This window comes from Trichosurus vulpecula, chromosome 1 (genome assembly GCF_011100635.1).
Source record: "Trichosurus vulpecula isolate mTriVul1 chromosome 1, mTriVul1.pri, whole genome shotgun sequence".
Lineage (NCBI taxonomy): Eukaryota > Metazoa > Chordata > Mammalia > Diprotodontia > Phalangeridae > Trichosurus > Trichosurus vulpecula.
The window spans coordinates 9,324,022-9,341,609 of record NC_050573.1 but is presented as its reverse complement, the minus strand read 5'-3'; the positions used below and the strand labels follow the sequence as shown (position 1 = coordinate 9,341,609).

At 44.2% G+C, this 17,588-nt stretch overlaps 1 protein-coding gene and 1 pseudogene across 1 annotated transcript; both read left to right on the top strand.

Annotated features, from left to right (window-relative positions):
• The first annotated feature begins 274 nt into the window (after positions 1-274).
• On the top strand, positions 275-415 carry LOC118835130 (annotated as a pseudogene).
• An 8,688-nt stretch (positions 416-9,103) lies between these two features.
• On the top strand, positions 9,104-17,361 carry LOC118848302 (zinc finger protein 90 homolog). Its single transcript, XM_036757177.1, has 5 exons — positions 9,104-9,207; positions 14,047-14,138; positions 16,287-16,413; positions 16,899-16,994; positions 17,285-17,361. The coding sequence occupies exons 1-5, from the start codon at positions 9,159-9,161 to the stop codon at positions 17,359-17,361; spliced, it is 441 nt and encodes a 146-aa protein (XP_036613072.1). The 5' UTR covers positions 9,104-9,158.
• Positions 17,362-17,588: the final 227 nt, after the last annotated feature.

The window sequence follows — 17,588 nt, the reverse complement described above, 5'->3', positions numbered from 1 at the left end:
TGGAACAAATTGTTCTCATCTGCCTGTTCTGCCAGGGGAGTCTTTGTGTCCTTGGAGCAGCAGACCCCTAACTCCTTGATGGGTTTGAGCCTGTTGATTAGCCTCAACCTGGTTTAGCCCGTCTGCCAAGCATGGCCGCTGTTCATGCTACAGCTTCTTGGAGCCACAGGTGAGAGTTGGGTGACAGGTGGACACCAAAGGTGGAAGAGCAGCCCTGAAAAGGCCTATGCAGCCCTCATATCGGAGGTGCTGGTCCTCCCTGAACACCCCATTCATCTCTTCTTGGCCTTTTGGCTAAGATCAAGTGGAGTAGCTGTCCTTATCAGTGTAATAGCTGACACGTCCTCTATCTGAGGACAATGTAAGATACTTAATAAAACTTGTTGATTGATAGATTCATATCAGGACACTCTTTGGCCATTCTTCTGCCTTTTGGTAGAGCTGTGTGTCAGGACATTACCTGGGTCGTACGCAAAGCCCTTCCCCCCATCCCTTCCTGAGGTGTGTGCCCTTGATCCCCTTCCCTCCAGCCCTGATCCCTCTCTGTTCATGCACCTTCGCTCTCTCCATTGGCTCTTTGTCAGCTTCCTACAGACATGCTGTTTTCCTGTTATAGGGCATCCCCAGTTCTACTTTCTTTGGTTATGGTGTAATGAACATGGTATATATAGATGCTGTTTGAATGAAAAGAATAGCCCACCACTCTTGTATCTTGCTTATGCACATACGGGAGCATTCCACAACAAGCCTCAGTATCAGAGGATTGGCTTTCTGTTGTTGAATGGAGTAGGAACTTCTAGATTTACAGGTGTCCCCAAGGAGCCATATGGCCTCGACCAAGTGAGATGGGGGTCTGCCTTCATTCCATCCTGATTCCTACTGGCAGGGGGAGGCTGCGTCATTATTTTGTTAGACATCACAGAACAAGACAGGATGGTTCCCTGGAACTGGGGAACATTTCTGGGACCTGAGCCCTGGAGTGGGGAAATACTCTGGGATACACTCAACCTAGACCAGGTTAAGCTCAGGCTAAGTCCTCTATGCACCTGATCCTCAGTGCAGAGACTGTGACCGAGAGGGGACAAGTTCCTCAGCTCCAGCAAATGTTCCTTCTGTGAAACAGACTCCAGGTGCTGGCCACCACATCACTGGCATTGGGGACATTTCCAGGGCAAAGGGGATGACGTATAGCAGCTTGGCAGAGTAACCTATTGATGAGCCTAGAAAGGCTGCTGGAGCCAGATTCGAAAGGAAGAGCAGTAGAATTTGTTTTGTTCCACAAGCAAAAGGGAACCTCTGGAACTTCTCATTAAGGAGGAGAGTGACGTGGTCAGAACTGCTTTAGGAATCTCAGTGCAGCTGAGGGGAGAAGGGATGGGAGAAAAGTTAGGAGGTTATTGCAGCAGCTTTTAAAGCCCCTTATCACCTGGCCCCAAATAAGAAGTGATGCTAGCCCGGATTAGGGGGTAGCTAGAGGAATGGAGAGAAGGGAGGCATGGATGAGGGTCGAGGGGGACCCTAATGTTGCACATCTGGGAGACTGGAAGAATAATGGCAATGTCAACATAAAGAGGATGGGGTAGAAGGATGGGTTTTGGAGGAAACTCTGGGATATACTATATTTGAGATCAGTCGGTCAATAAACACTTATTAAAGTTCCTGTTATATGCCAGGCACTGTGCTACGCCCTGGGGATATAAAAAGAGGCAAAAGGCAGTCCCTGCCCTCAAGGTGCATACAATCTAATGGGGGAGACTACGTGTAACATATACACACACATACATACACACACGTGTGTGTGTGTGTGCATGTGTGTGTATGTGTGTATGGACAGAGAGACAGACACATATAAAAAATACACTGGATAAGCAGGAAATAATTAAAAGTGGGAAGGCACAAAAATTAAGAGGGATTGGAAAGGCCTCCTGTAGAATCTGGTATTTTGGCTGGGACTTAAAAGAAGCCAGGGAGGTCAGTAGTTGGGCCAGAGGAGGGAGAGCATTCCAGGCATGGGGGATGGCCAGAGAGAATGCCCAAAGCTGAGAGATGGAGGGTCTTGTTCACGGACCAGCCAGGAGGCCAAATCAAAGAGTACGTGTTGAGGAATAAGGAGTGAGAAGACTGGAAAGGAAGGAGGAGGCAGGTTATGAAGGGCTTTAAACACCATCAAAGGATTTTGTGTTTGCTCCAGGAGGTGAGAGGGAGCTGCTACTGGAGTTACTGAGCAGGGGGTGACACGGCTGGACCTGTGCAGACCCCCACCACCCACACCCAGCAGTTACTGTAATACTCCAGGTGTGAGGTGATCCAGGCCTACAGCAGGGCAGGTCCTGAAGGACTTACAAGAGAATTACGCCAAAAATTTAAATGACAAATAGTAATTGTGCTATATCAACTGTTTGAAAAAATAAGAAAGAATCCTTCCAAACTCCTTTTATGACATAAATATGGACTTGATAACTAAACCAAGGAATGTAAAACAGAAAAAGAAAACTTTAGACCAATTTCCCTAATGAATATTGATGCAAAATCTTTAAGTAAAATGCTAGCAAGGAGATTACAGCAACATATCACAAAGATTATACACTATGACCAGGTGTAATGTATACTAGGAATGCAGAGCTGGTTCAATATTAGGACAACTAAGCAGAGTTGAACATCTCAATAACAAAAACAACAAAAATCATATGATTATCATAACAGATGCAGAAAAAACTTTTGACAAAACACAACACCCATTCCTATTAACACTAGAAAACATAAGAACAAATGGAGCTTCCTTAAAATAAGTACTCTCTATCTAAAATTAGGAGCAAGCATTTGTTGTATAAAGGATAAGCTAGAAGCTTTTCCAGTAAGATCAGGGGTGAAGCAAGGATGCCCATTACGTACACTATTATTCAATATCATATTAGAAATGCTAGCTATAGCAATAAGACAAGAAAAAGGAATTCAAGGAATAAGCACAGGCAATGAGGAAACAAAATTATCACTTTTTGCAAATGATCAAGAACAATAGAGAGTCAATTAAAAAACTATGAAATGAGACAATCAGGAACTTCAGCAAAGTTTCAGGATATAAAATAACCCCACACAAGTCATCGGCATTTCTGTGTGTTATCCACAAAAAACTGTAGAAAGAGAGAGAGGGTAAAATTCCATTTAAAATAACTACAGACACTGCAGAATACTTGGGAGTCCACCGGCCAAGACAAAGGCACTAAATGCACACAATTACAACACACTTTCCACGCAAATAGAGACAGAGCTAAATAATTGGAGAAATATTAGTTGCTCATGAGTAGGCTTAGTCAGTATGATAAAAATGACAATGCCACCTAAACTAATTTACTTATTCAGTGCCATAGCAATCGAGCTACCAAAGAATTACTTTATAGATCTTGAAAAAAATAATAAAATTTATCTGGAAGAACAATAGATCAAGATTATCAAGGGAATCAGTAGTTTAAAAAGGGGTGGGGGCATGGAAGGGACCTGGCAGTACTTGATCTCAAACTATACTACAACGCTATAGTAAGGAAAACAATTTGGCAAGAAATAGATTGATCAGTGGAACAGATTAGGCACACAATATACAGAAGCAAACGATACTGGAGATAAACCCCAAATTTATAAGCTCAAAGATCCCAGCAAGAACTCATCATCTGACAAAAATATTGGGAAAACTAGAAAGTAATGAGGCAGAAACTAGGCACAGACCAAAACCTCATGCCATATATCAAGATACATTTTAAAGGAGTTCATGATTTAGACATGAGGAGTAATATCATAAACAAATTTATGGAACATGAAATAAATTACCTGTCAGATCTATGGATATGGGAAGAGTTCATGACCAAACAAGATAGAGGGGTCACAGGAAATAAGGGTAATTTTGAGTATATAAAATTTTATAAGTTTTTGCACAAACAAAACCAATGTAGGTAAAATTAAGAGAAAAGCAAAGAAGAGAAACTGGGAAAAAATCTTTGTAGCATGTTTCCTTAATAAAGTTCTCCTTTCTAAAATATTTAGGAGAACTTCATCAATTTTATAAGAATAAAAGCCATTCCCCAATTGATAAATAGCAGAAGGATATTAATAGGCAGTTTTCACAGGAAGAAATCAAAGCTATCAATAGCCATATGATTAAACATGTCCAATGTGCAATTGGTATTATGGGACAGGAATTTAGAAGAGAACATGGAACGGGATTTATAAATCTTTATATAGCAGGAGAGTTGAATCCATGAGAAATAAGGAGGTCAACAATGACTGAATGTAGAGAAGAGGGTCCAGGACAGAGCCTTGGTGGACACCCACACAGAGGGGATAGAATAAGGATGATGATATTTCAAAAGAAACTGAAAAGGAGTGACCAAATAGGCAGAAGGAGAATGAGGAGAGATTGATATCATGAAAACCTATGAAAGAGAAAATATCTGGGAGGAGAGACTGATCAATATTTATATCCTGCAGACAAGCCAAGAAGGATGAGGACTGAGAAAAGGCTATCAAGTTTGGCATTTAGGATCACTAGTAACTTTGGAGAGAGAAGTGTCACGTCAGTGACACGATCAAAAGCTAGATTGAAAGGGCTTGAGATGTGATTGTGAGGTGAGAATTTGGAGATAATGAGTGTAGAAAGTTTTCTCTTTTTTTACAAGGAGAAACCATGCTTCCTCCCAGGTGGATCAAATTCCAATAGTTCTCAAGTATATGCTTCCTTCTAAGAAGCATTATGAGTGAGAAGTCTCAAGCCATATCCTTCAATGTCATTGTTCTGTGATATGGTGAATATATTTTGGCATGCAAAAGAGCCATTCTTCTCATAAACCTGATAATCTTTTTAAGCCATCTAGCCCAACAAATTCCTATGTAGCATGTGTATATTTTGGAGCTACTCTCCCAACCTCCATTCAAGCTTGGCAAAGTGGATGCCCAGAGGGTACCTGACATATGTCCCCTCAAAGCCTAGTCTTATGGAGTTGGGCTGTTGTTTTTCTAATGCCATAATTCATGAGCCCTAGCAATGTGCTTTTCACCCATGATTGATACTTAAACCAGGGAGGGTCAGAAGAGAGAAAGAAAACTATGGAATAACAACCCTAATGAGTTTTTATGCAAAAATTTAAATATTAGCTGAGACACTAGAGCAATGTATTGTGAAGATTATACACCGTGACTCAGATTAGATTTATATCAGATATGCAGTGTTGGTTCAATATTAGAAAAACCTTCAACATAATAAGCCATAACAAAAGTCATGATTACATCAATGGATTCAGAAAAAGGCTTTCCTCTAAAAACTTCTAACAGCCATTCCAGTTAAAAGCAGTAGAAAACAAAGGAATAAATATATTTCCTTAATATGATAAATGTTGTTGTTCAGTCATTGCTGTTGTGTCCAACTCTCTGGGGCCCCATTTGGCGTTTTGCTGGCAAAGATACTAGACGTGGTTTGTCATTTCCTTCATTTTACAGATGAGGAAACTGAGGCAAACAGGGTTAAGTGACTTGCCCAGGGTCACAGAGCTAGTAAATGTTTGAGGCTGGATTTGAACTCAGATCCTCTTGGCTCCAAGCCCACTGCTCCATCCACTGCGCCACCTAGCTGCCCCAGCATGATAAATAATATCTAATCTAAAAGCAAGGGCCTGTATTATCTATAGTGGGGATAAACTAGAGGTCTTTCCAATAAAATCCAATAAGTAAAGCAAGGATTCTATTATCATGGTTACTCTGATATAGTGCTAGAAATGCTAGCTATAGTAATGAAACAAAAAAAAGAAATTTTCAGGGAAAGAGCACAGGCAATGAAGAAAAATTTTGCAAATAAGAGAGATAACTTATGAAACCCCAAAGAGTCAACTCCTCCCCAAAATAGAAATAATAAATTTATTACAACTATGCCCCAAAGACATAGAAGACGTTATGAAAGATGAAATGGATAACTGTGATTACTTGAAACTGAAAAGCTTCTCCACAGACATTAACAAATCTGAGACATTATGAAGGAAGTTGACCAAAATGGGAAACATCTTTGTCAAGTTTCTCTGATAAGGGTTTGGTATTCAAGACATAGAAACACTAGTTATATATCAGTCTAAAAATAGTCAATTCTCCAAGAAATGATCAAAGAATATGAATAAGCAGTTCATGGAAGAAGTGAAAAGTATTCACAATCATGTGAAAAATGCTCCAAGTCATAATAATAAAAGGAATACAAATCCAAACAACCCTCAGGTTTTGCCTCATACCCCGCAAACTGGCAAAATGATTTTTTTAAAAAAGGCAATAGTTAGTGTTGGAGAGGTTGGAGAAGAACAGGTACATGAATCCACTGTTGGCAGAGCTGTGAAATGGCACAACTATTTTGGAAAGCAATTTGAAATTATGCAAACAGAGTGACTAAAATGGCCATACCCTTTAAATCAGAGACTCTGTTCCTGGACTTGTGCCCCAAGGAAGCCACTGATGAGGTTGGGGAATAGCTAAAAAAACTGTGGTACATGAACACAACAGACTATTATTACACTGCACAAAATTATATGTATGAAAAATGCAGAGAAGCAAGAGTTATATAAACTGATGCACAGTGACGTATGAAGAGCCAAGCAAACGAAATCCACAACAACAATATCTATAGAAAGAAAAATGACACATTACAAAGTCAAAAGTAAATGTAACAAAATTATGAAGATCAAGCAGGGCTAGAATGAAAAGATCTGAGACGACATCCCCCACCTACCTCTTGTGGGGGTAGGAAGTCCGCAGGTGTCCCACATGGCACATGTTTTCAGATGTTTTCGTTGTATCTTTCAATTGTCTTGTCATTTTTTCCCACCTCTAAAAAATACTATTTGTTTCATTAAGGGAATCTCTGGGAAAGGAGGAAAATATCAGTAATTTTTTAAAAAACAGTAAATTCATAAAAGTTTCCAGATATAAAATAAATTCATGTAAATCATCAGCATTCCTAAGCCTAGATGTCATATTTAAAGAAATTATGAAGGAAACTTGCCCAGCTCTATCAAAAACAGCAGGCAAAGTGAAAATAGAAAAGAATCCACCAGTCACCTCTTGAAATGAACCCCTAAGCTTAAAACTCCCAGGAACATTATAGTCCAAATTGAGTTTCCTGGTTAAATTAAAAAAAAAATACTGCAAGTAGCCACTATGAAAGAGCTCAGGTATTGAGGAGTCACAGTCAGGATCACACAAGATTTGGCAGCTACTACTATAAAGAAGCAGAGTTTGGAAAGCAATCGTCCAAGAGGAAAAAGATATAGGTTTACAACCAAAAATTATTTACCCATTAAAAAAAGAGTAGGCTTCTACAGTGGTAAGAATAGACTTTTGTGAAATAGAGGACTTTTAAGCAATCCTGATGGAAAGGCCAGAGCCAAGCAGAAGCACAAGTACAAGAATCAAGAGAAACATAAGAAAGGAAATTTTCTGAGCAATCAGGATAAAGGAAGCAATGTCTACAAGAGATGAAGGCTGAAGCCAAAATCCCCTCCCCATGCCCACCAGGAACTCCTCCTGAAGGGCTTTTACTGGAGCAAATGTTTCAACCTCTGGAATGATCCCAGTTCTAACATAGCTTGAAAATTTGTAGAAGACTTCCAGGTTCTGACCAAGTTTCCTCAGTCTAGCTAATACTCTCCTTGTATAATTCCACTCTGATACCAAGTACTTTTCACATTTCGTCTAAAGCTTATGAATGACTGAGGTATGCTTTTAAGCTATCAGATTGTCTTTAAGTGGGGTGGGGTGACTTGATTGAGTAAATCATCCTCCCCCCTTTCCCAGACAGAAGCAGGAAGGTTAGGAAATTCAGTGGGTCTTCAGAAGGAAGAGAGTGATTTCTCTTGAGACTGAGGCCTTGTTTCAACAATCCAGCTAGCAGCTGCTGTGGGGGGTGTAAAATCAACAACAACCAGCTCACAGAATGCTTCAAAAGCCCAGGTTCTTTTGATCTGCTTTACTAAGGAAAGCAACGTTAAAGGGTTAACAATCTTACTTTACTCCAGCATACAAATATCATTCACTTAGTTCAGGGGGAAAAGCTAGCACCCTGAACTTCAGAGCAAATACAAATTAGAAACATCAACAGACGGACCTTGTCTGATTCAAATCTCAATGCATAGTTACCAGGGTTTAACAAAGTCTGAACATCCGGGTTTACAAGCTGGAGGGCTCTTTACTACAGCTGCCCAGAGTCTCCACATCAGCACTCTGCCAAGAGTCAGAGCCCTAAGCAAATAGCTCTATTCTCCCTTTTTTTATGCACTCTTTAGCCGTCATCAGACATCAAATGAGCAACCAGAACTTAAGCTCTTACTGTTGGCTTTGGTCTTACCAACGTACTATAACAAGCTCGTACTATTGGCTCTGGTCTTAGCAACTCCCACATACGCTTAGCACCTGATAGGGGTTTGGCCCTGGGGCTTAGCACCTAATCAGACTCAATCAAAGACACCCAACTTAATTGATACTGCAGCCATCCGGTGAAGTCCGTTCAGCAGGAAGCTGGAGAAGCTCCGTGGGACTCGAAAGAGAAGAGGTAGAACTGTGGTGGGGTCATTTCCGCTGCGATGGTCACTGAATTTTGGGAGCTGATCAGAAATCTCCACTGAAAATCTCTAAGGTGGAATGGGGGCTCCACAGCCATTGCTCTGGGCACTACGTCAAACTCCTTCACCAAGAAGGAAGACACAAGTTAGGGAGAGCACCCAAAGAGGGGAACACAGAGAGGCTTCGTGGAGGAGGTGCCCCTCCAGCCTAGCCTGGAAAGAGCATGACTTTGAGGGGGAAGGAAGGAGGGAGTTTGGGGGAACAGGGGTCTGGGAGAACCAGCGGGGACAAGCAGAAGCAGCAGGTGGAGGGAGTATCCTGGGAGACTTCCACCGAAATGGGCTGGATTACACAGAGCACTGTCTTAGGGTCCTTTGACTACTGGAGACAAACTCTGCGGAGCATGCGCACAAGGTACCCCTGGCCTCCGAACTACTATGCCCAGAAGTCTTTGCGGCCGAGGGGGGGGGGGGCGGGGAAGACCCTTTGTTGTGCGATAACTGCTTGTACCGGAAGTGTTTGCCTCACCGGAAGTCGGTCCTTTCCCCGTTGTTCTGCGGCTGCTGCTAGTGTCCGTCATGGCTCGGGGGCCGGACCGCGGGGGACCCTGGGGCGGGAGTGAGCTAGGTAGGTTCCGGGCTGGGGCAGGGGCCTCTCGTGCTTGGTGCTTGGCCCTGGCCTTCCCTCAGTGCTTCAAGTTTGAGTTCTGTCCCAGTAGGGGATGCCTCAGGACTAGCCAAGCCTGTTCACGCCCGGGGAGGGTCACGTGGGGAGGCCCCGGTCACGTGATGTGGTCATTGTGGGCTGTAGGTGGGCTCAGGAAGCCCTAATAATAATAGTCATCTTTACATTATTATTGTATAATATATGTTATTATTAATAACATTGAGTATTGTAGTTAACACGTATTCAGCGCCCACTGTGTGCCAGGCACTGCTAACAACTCAATCATCATCATAATTATATAATACATAATAATTGTATGTAATAATTATATATTACACATAGCTAGCACAGGGATATTATTGTTGTAATAGATAACATGCATTAAGCACCTACTGTGTGCCGGTCACTGTGCTAACAACTTTGCGATAATAATAATAATTATTATAATAGCTAATATTCACATACCCCCTGCTATGTGCCAGGCACACTTGATCCTCACAACAACCCTGGAAAGTAGGTGCAATTATCATTTCCATTTTATAGTTGAGTAGATTAAGGCAGAGGTGAAGTGACTGTCCCAGGGTCATGCTGCTAGTAAGGGTCTGTGGTTGGATTTGAAGTCAGGTCTTGCCACCTCTGTGCCTGATGCTCCACCCACTGCACCGCCCGGCTGCCAGTTTAATCCTGGCTTCGTGGTCCTGGGCAAGTCGCTTCATCCCTTCCTGCCTTGGTTCTTCGTCTGCAAAATGGGGATAATAACAGCACCTACCTCTCAGGGTTGCGCTGAGGATAAATGAGACTTTCTGCAGGAAGTGCTCACAAGCACTCCCCTGTGGGTCCTTTCCCTCCCCTAGGCAGGGTCTTCCTTCACATTTTGGTATCATTTCTTTCCTTTGTGATCCTCTGTATTTTTTTCTTTTCTTTTCTTTCTGTATATACTTTATTCAATATTTTAGTTTTCAACATTGATTTCCATAAGATTTTGAGTTACAAATTTTCTCCCCATTTCTTCCCTCCCCCCCATTCCAAGATGGAATATATTCTGATTGCCCCCTTCTCCAGTCAGCCCTCCCCTCTTTCACCCCATTCACCCCCCATCCCCTTTCCCCTTACTTTCTTGTAGGGCAGGATAGATTTCTGTGCCCTATTCCCTATATATCTTGTTTCCCAGCTGCATGCAAAAAAAAAATTGTTTTTAATTTTTTTTAAGCATCTGCTTTTAAAACTTTGAGTTCCAAATTCTCTCCCCTCTTCCCTTCCCACCCACCCTCCCTAAGAAGGCAAGCAATTCAACATAGATCACACATGTATCATTATGTAAAGCACTTCCACGATGCTCATGTTGTGAAAGGCTGACTATATTTTCTTCCATCCTGTCCTGTCCCCCTTTATTCAGTTTTCTCCCTTGACCCTGTCCCTTTTCAAATGTGTTTGCTTTTGATTACCTCCTCCCCCATCTGCCCTCCCTTCTATCATTCCCCCACCCCCTTTTTTATCACCTTCCCCTTACTTTCCTGTGGAGTAAGATACCCAATTAAGTGTGTATGTTATTCCCTCCTCAGGTTGAATCCAATGAGAGTAAGCTTCTCTCATTCTCCCTCACCTGCCCCCTCTTCCCTTCCAACAGAACTGCTTTTTCTTGCCACTTTTATGTGAGATAATTTACCCCATTCTATCTCTCCCTTTCTCCCTCTCTCAGTATATTCCTCTCTTACCCCTTAAATTTATTTCATTTTTTAAGATATCATCCCTTCATATGTAATTCACCCTGAGCCCTCTGTCTATATTCCCTTCAACTCTCCTAATACTGACAAAGGTCTCCTGAATTACACAAATCATCTTTCCATGTAGGAATGTAAACATAACAGTTCAACTTTAGTAAGTCCCTTATGATTTCACTTTCTTGTTTACCTTTTCATGCTTTTCTTGATTCTTGTATTTGAAAATCATATTTTCTATTCTATTCTGGTCTTTTCATTGAGAAAGCTTGAAAGTCCTCTATTTTATTGAAAGTCAATATTTTGCCTTGGAGCATGATACTCAGTTTTGCTGGGTAGGTGATTCTTCATTTTAATCCTAGCTCCTTTGACCTCCAGAATATCATATTCCAAGCCCTTCGATCCCTTAATGTAGAAGCTGCTAGATCTTGTGTTATCCTGATTGTGTTTCCACAATATTAAAATTGTTTCTTTCTGGCTGCTTGCAATATTTTTTCCTTGATCTGGGAGCTCTGGAATTTGGCGACAATATTCCTAGGAGTTTTCTTTTGGGGATCTTTTTCAGAAGGTGATCGGTGGTTTCTTTCAATTCTGTTTTACCCTGTGGCTCTAGAACATAACGGCAGTTTTCCTTGATAATTTCTTGAAAGATGATATCTAGGCTCTTTTTTTGATCATGGCTTTCACGTAGTCCAGTAATTTTTACATTATGTCTCCTGGATCTGTTTTCCAGGTCAGTGGTTTTTCCACTGAGATATTTCATATTGTCTTCCATTTTTTCATTCCTTTGATTCTGTTTTATAATATCCTGATTTCTCATAAAGTCACTAGCTTCCACTTGCTCCAATCTGATTTTTAAGGTAGTATTTTCTTCAGTGGTCTTTTGGATCTCCTTTTCCATTCAGCTAATTCTGCCTTTCAGGGCATTCTTCTCCTCATTGGCTCTTTTGCTATTTGAGTTAGTCTATTCTTTAATGTGTTATTTTCTTCAGTATTTTTGGGGTCTCCTTTAGCAAGTCATTGACTTGTTTTTCATGATTTTCTCACATCACTCTCATTTCTCTTCCCAATTTTTCCTCTACTTCTCTTACTTGCTTTTCCAAATCCTTTTTGAGCTCTTCCATGGCCGGAGCCCAATTCATATCTTTCTTGGAGGCTTTTGATGTAGGCTCTTTGACTTTGTTGACTTCTTCTGGCTGTATGATTTGATCATCTTTGTCACCAAAAAAGGAATCTAGAGCTTGAGTTTGAGTCTGAGTTTGGGTCTGAGTTCATTTTCACTGCCAGTTCATGTTCCCAGCCAACTACTTGACCCTTGAACTTTTTGTCAGGATATGACTGCTTGTAAAGAGTACTTTGTCCCAAGCTTTAGGGTCCAAGCACTGATATTTTCAGAGCTACTTCTACTCCACCATCACCCCAGGCTCTGTCACAGTAGTGCTCCTCCTCCCCCAAGAACCGCCAACCAGTACTGCAGTCCAGATCCAAGCAAGAGAACGTTCCTTTGTGCTCACAAAGCTCTCCTTGCACTCCTGCTCTGATCTGCTACTAGATTCCTCCCACCTTGTGAGCCAGGGACTCTGGAAGCCTCTGACGCTGGTGCTCTGGAGGCAGCCTCAGGAGCTTCCTGCTGCTGCTATGGCCGCCGCTGCACGACCTCCTCCACCCCCAGAGCTGGCGGCTGGACCACTCTGAACTTGATCCTGCAGTTTCCCCCTAACCTGCTCTTTGGCGTTTGTGGGTTGAGAAGTCTGGTAACTGCCACAGCTCGCTGTTTCATGGCCCCAAGGCCTGTTCTGGCTGGCTGATTCCAGGTCTGGTCTGTCCAGGCGCAGCCGACGCTGGGCTGCTCTCTGCTCTCAACACCGTGCGATAGACCCTTCCTGGTGACCATCCAGGCTCTCCTGGGCTGGAAGCCTGTTTCCCTCTGCTATTTTGTGGGTTTCACAGGTCTAGAATTTGTTCAGAGACATTTTTTACAGGTATTTGGGGGGATTTTGGGGAGAGCGAAAGCAAGTCCCTGCTTTCCAGCCGCCATCTTGGCCCCCCCCATCCTCTGTATTTTATTGCACCTATTTACAAATGTGCCAAGGAGTCCATGGCGTCCGCCCTGTCACCCGTCGGGGTCTGCCAGAGTGAGAGTTCCCTCCACTTGTAAATGTCTGTTTTTAGGCCAGACCAGGCCACCACTGCTTCTCTGCCCTTTCTGTCCCTCTTGCGGGCTGGCCCTCCTCCCCTCTTGCTGGACTCTTCTAGAAGAGCCTCTGTCATGGCTGTCTGGGGTCAACAGCATCTGCAGAGCAGTCAGGCTGATTGATTCCAGCCTCTGGTCTGCAGCAATCCCTCTTCTGCCTGAGAACCTGTACTGGCTCCCTGGGGACACATTCCTAGGCATGGCATTCGAGGCCCTGTATGGTCTGCTGCCAGCCTCCTTCCAGGACTGACTTCTCAGAACTCTGTTTCTGGCCAGCCTGTGACCTTCACTTGACCCTCCATCTTCTGCCTCTTGCGTTTGCATCTTTTCTGCTGTGCCCAGACTCCCTGCCTGCCTCTGCCTTTCAGAATCCTTGTCCCAGGAGTCACCTTCCCTGAGACAATTGCCTTTCCTGACCTGTCATTGTTCAGTTGTTTTCAGTTGCATCTGACTCTTTGTGACCCCATTTGGGGTTTTCTTGGCAGAGATACTGGAGGGGTTTGCCATTTCCTTCTCTAGCTCATTTTACAGATGAGGAAACTGAGGCAAACAGGGTGAAGTGACTTGCCCAGGGTTACACAGCTAATAAGTATCAGAGACCAGATTTGAGCTCAGGGAGATGAGTCTTCCAGACTCCAGGCCCAATGCTCTATCCACTGAGCCATCTAGTTGCCCATAACTACCAGACAGATTAGGAATAATCTTTGCAAAGTTCCCGACTAGAGGCCCTCTTTATTTGAAAACCTCCAGGCGTGGTGAGCTCACTACCTCAGAGGGGTAGTCTTCCTGACTCCAGGCCTAGCACTTTGTGTACTATGGTGCCCCCTAGCTGAGTCTGGGAGCTGGGAGGCAAAGCCCACCCCTCTCATGGTTCCTATTCTTCCCCAGCTCTGCTCGTGGATGCCCAGCCTTCCCTGAGAGGTGGGAACACTGAGGAAGAGACAATGGCCCCTGTACTCCTGACAGCTGGAGCCCCCCAGGTGAGTGGGAGGCTCCTCGTTTCTGAAGTGTACAACCTAAGAAATGGGGGCCATAAGGACCCCCTCGTCTAAGCCCCTTGTTTTCCAAAGGACATGGGCTTGGGGAGGGGAAAGCAGCCTCTCCAGGGGTGCCAGTGTCTGAACCTGGGGCCTCTGAGTGAGAGTCTAGCTCTCCAGTGACTCTGCCTTCCTGCACAAGGGGGACCCCACGGGGGGTGGTCCTCACTTACACAGTGTCCCTGTCTTCTCAGGCCAGTGTTTGCTCCTTTGTTTGTCAGGGGGCCCAGGTCAGGGGTTTGCTCAGCCCTAACTGATAGACATCGTGATGGTTGTACAAGAAGCTCAGTATTAATAGCAAATGTTTCTATTACACCTAAGATTTGCAGTGTCACAAAAATGGGTGAGTACAAGTCACATGGTGCCCATTTGGAGAATCAGAAGCTGGGCTTCTATATTAGGAAGGCAGAGTTTATGATTTCAAAGAGAATCTCATATGTGCCTAAAAGGTCCGGAACCGCAGGATATAAGGAATTCTCTAGGCAGAAGGCAGGAGAACTAAAGCATGTATTTACACTCCACAATAACAAGCCCACAAACCAGCGTCCCCATTTTGATATTTTCATCAAAAGCTTCCAGGCCCAATAAGTCCGCCTTACAAGGGTAACCAGAAGGCCACAGAGAAGCAAGATGGTATAAGGCAAAATCATATACATGCTTCCCCTCTACGGTAAGAAGATTACCCACTAGCCTCTAGTCAGCTCTGCTACCGGCAGCTCAGCTTCGGCTGTAGGTGTCTCTGGCTCCAACCGGAAAAGGAAAGGAGGATCTTCAAGCTGTCCTCTCCCCTCTTATAGAGTTTTTGACATCATCAAACGCCGCCTGAACGACCAGGGCCGATTGGTTCTTGACTTGGCCCTTCCCCCTAGCGTAGACCACGTTAACACACTTCCGCTCAGCCAGCCCCACGACTCATCACACAGGAAGCTCTGGTCCTGCCCCGGAAGAGCAAGCCCCAGCGTCCAGGGAAGCTCAACGAGGCAAGCTGAGTCATTCAAAGAAAACAAAGTCCATTCTGGCTACAGCTTCAGAAAGAAGAAATGCCTTGGATGACAGAGAGAGTAGATTGGAGCCAGAACAGACAACATGCTTCTAATTTCCCTTTTACCCCCTGCTTCCAACCCAAGACCAGAGGAGACATTGAATCACAGCTTCATATTTGTTAGTCACACATTTCCTGTGTTATTGGAAGTTCTATTTCTGAAATCAGCGAGTCGAGGTGTTGCTCTGTGCAGGTTTGAATCAGGCTGTGATTGTCAGCAAACACTTATTAAGTGCCTACTGTGTGCCAAGCACTGGGACAAGGCAATCCTTGCCTTCCAGAGCTCGTGGTCTCCTAGAGGTCTCCCCCTTGCAAAGATACATGTGCAAATGAGAGAGAGTCAGGAAAACCAGAGGTGTATTTTGAGGAAAGGCTGAGCCCTGACAGTGATGGAAGAGGCTTCGTGTCGAAGCGAGGATTTTGACTGGGACCTACAGAGAGAGTGACATCAAGGGAGGGGATTCGGGTGTGGTGGACAGTGTTGGAAGAATTTGTAATGAGGAAGAAATAGGAAAAATGTTTGGTTATTCATGAGCATTGGTTGTTATGTAGGCTCCAGTTAGAATGAATATTTGTAGCGTGGTGGCTGGTGTTGGTGCTGTATTTCTAGTAAGAAGCTGCATGCTGGTGCCATGAGAGGTGGGAGCCAGAGCAGCTTCTGGGCTGGAATGGGAGGCAGCCCCCAAGGCTGGTGAGAAGGGCTGGTCTGGAGTCTGATGAATGTGATCAGTGCAGAAATGCAGAAATTCCAATGCAGAAAAGGAAGGGAAGGGAGGGGGAGTAGGAGGCCTGTCATGGACAAAATCATGGTAACAGATGCTCATCCTACTGGCCTCACAGGGTCGTTATGAGGAGAGTTCTTGGTTGTTGGAAAGCCGCAGTGTCAGTGTGATGAGGTACACAATTCAGAACCTGGTTAACACTGTGGTGCATGGTGGGTGATCAGCAGATACTTGTGTAGGACTCCCCACAGTCCCTGGGCACCTCCACCTTTCTTCTCAGGTCGTTGTGAGGGTCCTGTGTACCCACACATATATTTATTATTTCAGGAATTGGTGACATTCAAGGATGTGACCGTGGACTTCACCTGGGAGGAGTGGGAGTGCCTGCAGCCCTCTCAAAAGAAATTGTACCGGGATGTGACACTGGAGAACTACAGAAACCTGGTTGGCCTGGGTAAGGACGGCCCCCCTGAGCCTCAGAATCTACCCATTGGGAGGGCTTTTCCTTCTTTCCTTAGTAAATGCTGTTGTCAACTGGCAGGAGTTTTACATAATCATTGTTTGACACATAGGCAGCTAGGATTGCTAATCTTTTCATGGTCAGGTGTTACCAAAGCTGGCAGTCTGAATGTGTCGCCCCTAAGGTTACATTTCCACCATTCTAGGTCCCTCTGGTCGAAGCTTCTCCCCTAATGTGCCCGGTAGAGATGACTGGAGGATGCCTGAAAGGCCCCATCCTCTTGGCAGGGTCAGGCTGCAGTGAGCTCCCTTTCTTTCTGAGCCCAAATCTATTATGTGCTCTAATTCACCATATTTGCCAGGAGTCCTTTGGTGCAACCTGTGGACCTTCATTGAAAGTCTGTTTTTTTTTTTTTTCCGCAAAAGAGGAAAGGAAAGGTTGAATTCTGAACCAGAGACTCTTCCTGTTCTCTTGAGCAGGTCTTGAGTTTTCCAAACCACATGTGATCTATCAGCTGGAGCATGGGGAAGCACCTTGGAAGCCGGAGGAAGACATCCCCAGGGCAAGCCATCCAGGTGAGCAAGCAAATATCCAGCATGGAAATCATTTCAGGCAGTGTCCGAGCTGGTCCATACCTCAGGGGCAGAACCAGTGCCAGGGTTCTCAAGTGACGCACATAGTAGGTGCTTAATAAATGCCTGTTCCTGTCCCTTCCCTTCCAAGATCACTCAGCCTGCACAGAAAAGCTGATTTGTCTGACCATAGGTCCTCCTCTTCTCCACCCCCAAGGTTAGAGAGAGATGTGCCTCTGGTTGGGGATGGCTCTTTCTCTCTGTCTTTTCTCTTGAGCACTTGTTTTCACCAGCCGGCATCTCAGTGGCTGCTGTGAGTCCTTGTTTCATGTTTGGAGGGGCTCCTGCTCGGCGTATTGAGGCTGAGTGATGGGCCGAGCCATGATCATTAGGAAGGTGGCCATTGTCACTATCAGTCCTCCTCACTTTCCATGGGAACTCGAGGCCACCCTCACTTTGTAGTTTTCAGTTTTACTGATAATTTGTGTTTATATCGCATTCATCCCCCCAGGACATCCTTCCCTTCTCTCCAACCCGAGTCATTCTTTATGACACACAATAAAAAAGCGAAAGAAAAAAACCAGTTCAGCGAATCGT

Bases quoted from the DNA above. Each gene is read 5' to 3' on its own strand.
- LOC118848302 (XM_036757177.1), top strand. From the start codon at position 9,159: ATGGCTCGGGGGCCGGACCGCGGGGGACCCTGGGGCGGGAGTGAGCTA. The intron at 14,139-16,286 runs GTGAGTGGGAGG...TTATTATTTCAG, and splicing joins TGACAGCTGGAGCCCCCCAG to GAATTGGTGACATTCAAGGA. The intron at 16,995-17,284 runs GTGAGCAAGCAA...TGTTTTCACCAG, and splicing joins CCCCAGGGCAAGCCATCCAG to CCGGCATCTCAGTGGCTGCT.